The following is a 1,267-nucleotide window of genomic DNA, read 5'->3' as shown; positions in this document are numbered from 1 at the left end:
ACAAACATGATCATCATTGACTCAAAATCTGCTCTGTATCGGCAGGGATTCCCCAACTGGCTATTCTCACCAAAATTGATGAAGCCTTTCCAGAGGTCAAAACCAATATAAAGAACGTGTACATGAGCAAGTCCCTGAAGACAAGGGTAAGTTTCTATTTGTGATTTTGTAAGTTTGTAGAAAGTCATTCAACCTTTGTTTGGACATTTTGTTTGTTTTTTAATTTCTAATTAGTCAGTTTGTTCAAAATATTGTTTTGTTCGGGACTTGTGTTGTATTTTTCATATGTGAAATTGTTCTAATTCAGATGGAGGAATTGAGTGTGTTGCTGGGTATTCCACTGAACTGCATCTTTCCTGTGAAGAACTACCACTCAGAGATTTACACAGATGATGACATTGATACACTGATACTGAGTGCACTGAGACAGATGATTGATTTTGGAGAAGACTTTGTCAACAACCTGTAGACCTACATGCCGCAGAGGAAAATCTTGCTTTATCATAGCCTGATCAAAGCAAGTTTGCAAACAAAAATGTGTAGAAATAAAGAAATAAAGTAGGCAATCTTGCGAATTGATTTTCATTTGTAAGTATATAATGTATTTTGACTTATAATATAACTTGTTCTGTATTTTACCTTGCTGAATAAAATATGAATATAGGCTTGAAACTTGCAGGTGCATAAAGCAGACTATTTTCTGCAATATTGCATATGCTTTGTTGATTCAGGTATTGGTATGGATTTATGGTGTTGTAGTCTCTCATTAATCATAAACTAAATGATTAGCAGGTCAAAAGGCATCTAAATGTCTAAGTTAAAACTGGGCTGAATGTGGTTAAAACGTTCTGGTTACATATACTGAACCTGTTGTTCCAACAGCATTTTCTGTTTCAATGTTTGAACCTGTTTTATATCTAATCAATGTACTACAGTACTGCTGTTCAGGAAAAAACACAATAAAAACTAAAAATAATTAATTAAGTTTGTCATTAGTTTCACTTCATTTAACTCTTTTTAGTCCCAAACAGTACACTAATACCGTAATGCAATTCATTGGAGGTGATTCATGCAGGCCTTCTCCTGAAGTTTTCAATATTTTTCAGTCTTGTGGTTTTTACAAATGTATTGTGATACAGTATTAATGAAATAACAACAACAACAACAAACAAAAAAACTAAACTGAGGAGAGACTTGGTCCCTTATAGTGGCAAATAAATAAGAAAATTATTGTAGGAGTAATTTCTTGTCCGTCCATCAGAGGGCG

At 33.7% G+C, this 1,267-nt stretch overlaps 1 protein-coding gene across 1 annotated transcript; it reads left to right on the top strand.

The window, feature by feature from the left end:
• Nucleotides 1-47: 47 nt before the first annotated feature.
• Nucleotides 48-950, top strand: LOC118323149 (interferon-induced protein 44-like; the record flags this gene model as incomplete). Its single annotated transcript, XM_035655082.1, has 2 exons — nt 48-146; nt 308-950. Coding segments are annotated over 2 exons (261 nt in total), but the record flags the coding sequence as incomplete, so codon positions are not given.
• Between the last annotated feature and the right edge of the window lie 317 nt (nt 951-1,267).

Source organism: Morone saxatilis, unplaced genomic scaffold (genome assembly GCF_004916995.1).
Source record: "Morone saxatilis isolate NCDOM2014 unplaced genomic scaffold, NCSU_SB_2.0 Contig14, whole genome shotgun sequence".
NCBI classification, from domain to species: Eukaryota; Metazoa; Chordata; class Actinopteri; family Moronidae; genus Morone; species Morone saxatilis.
The sequence above is the reverse complement of the archived record's forward strand: the minus strand, read 5'-3'. Positions and strand labels throughout refer to the sequence as shown.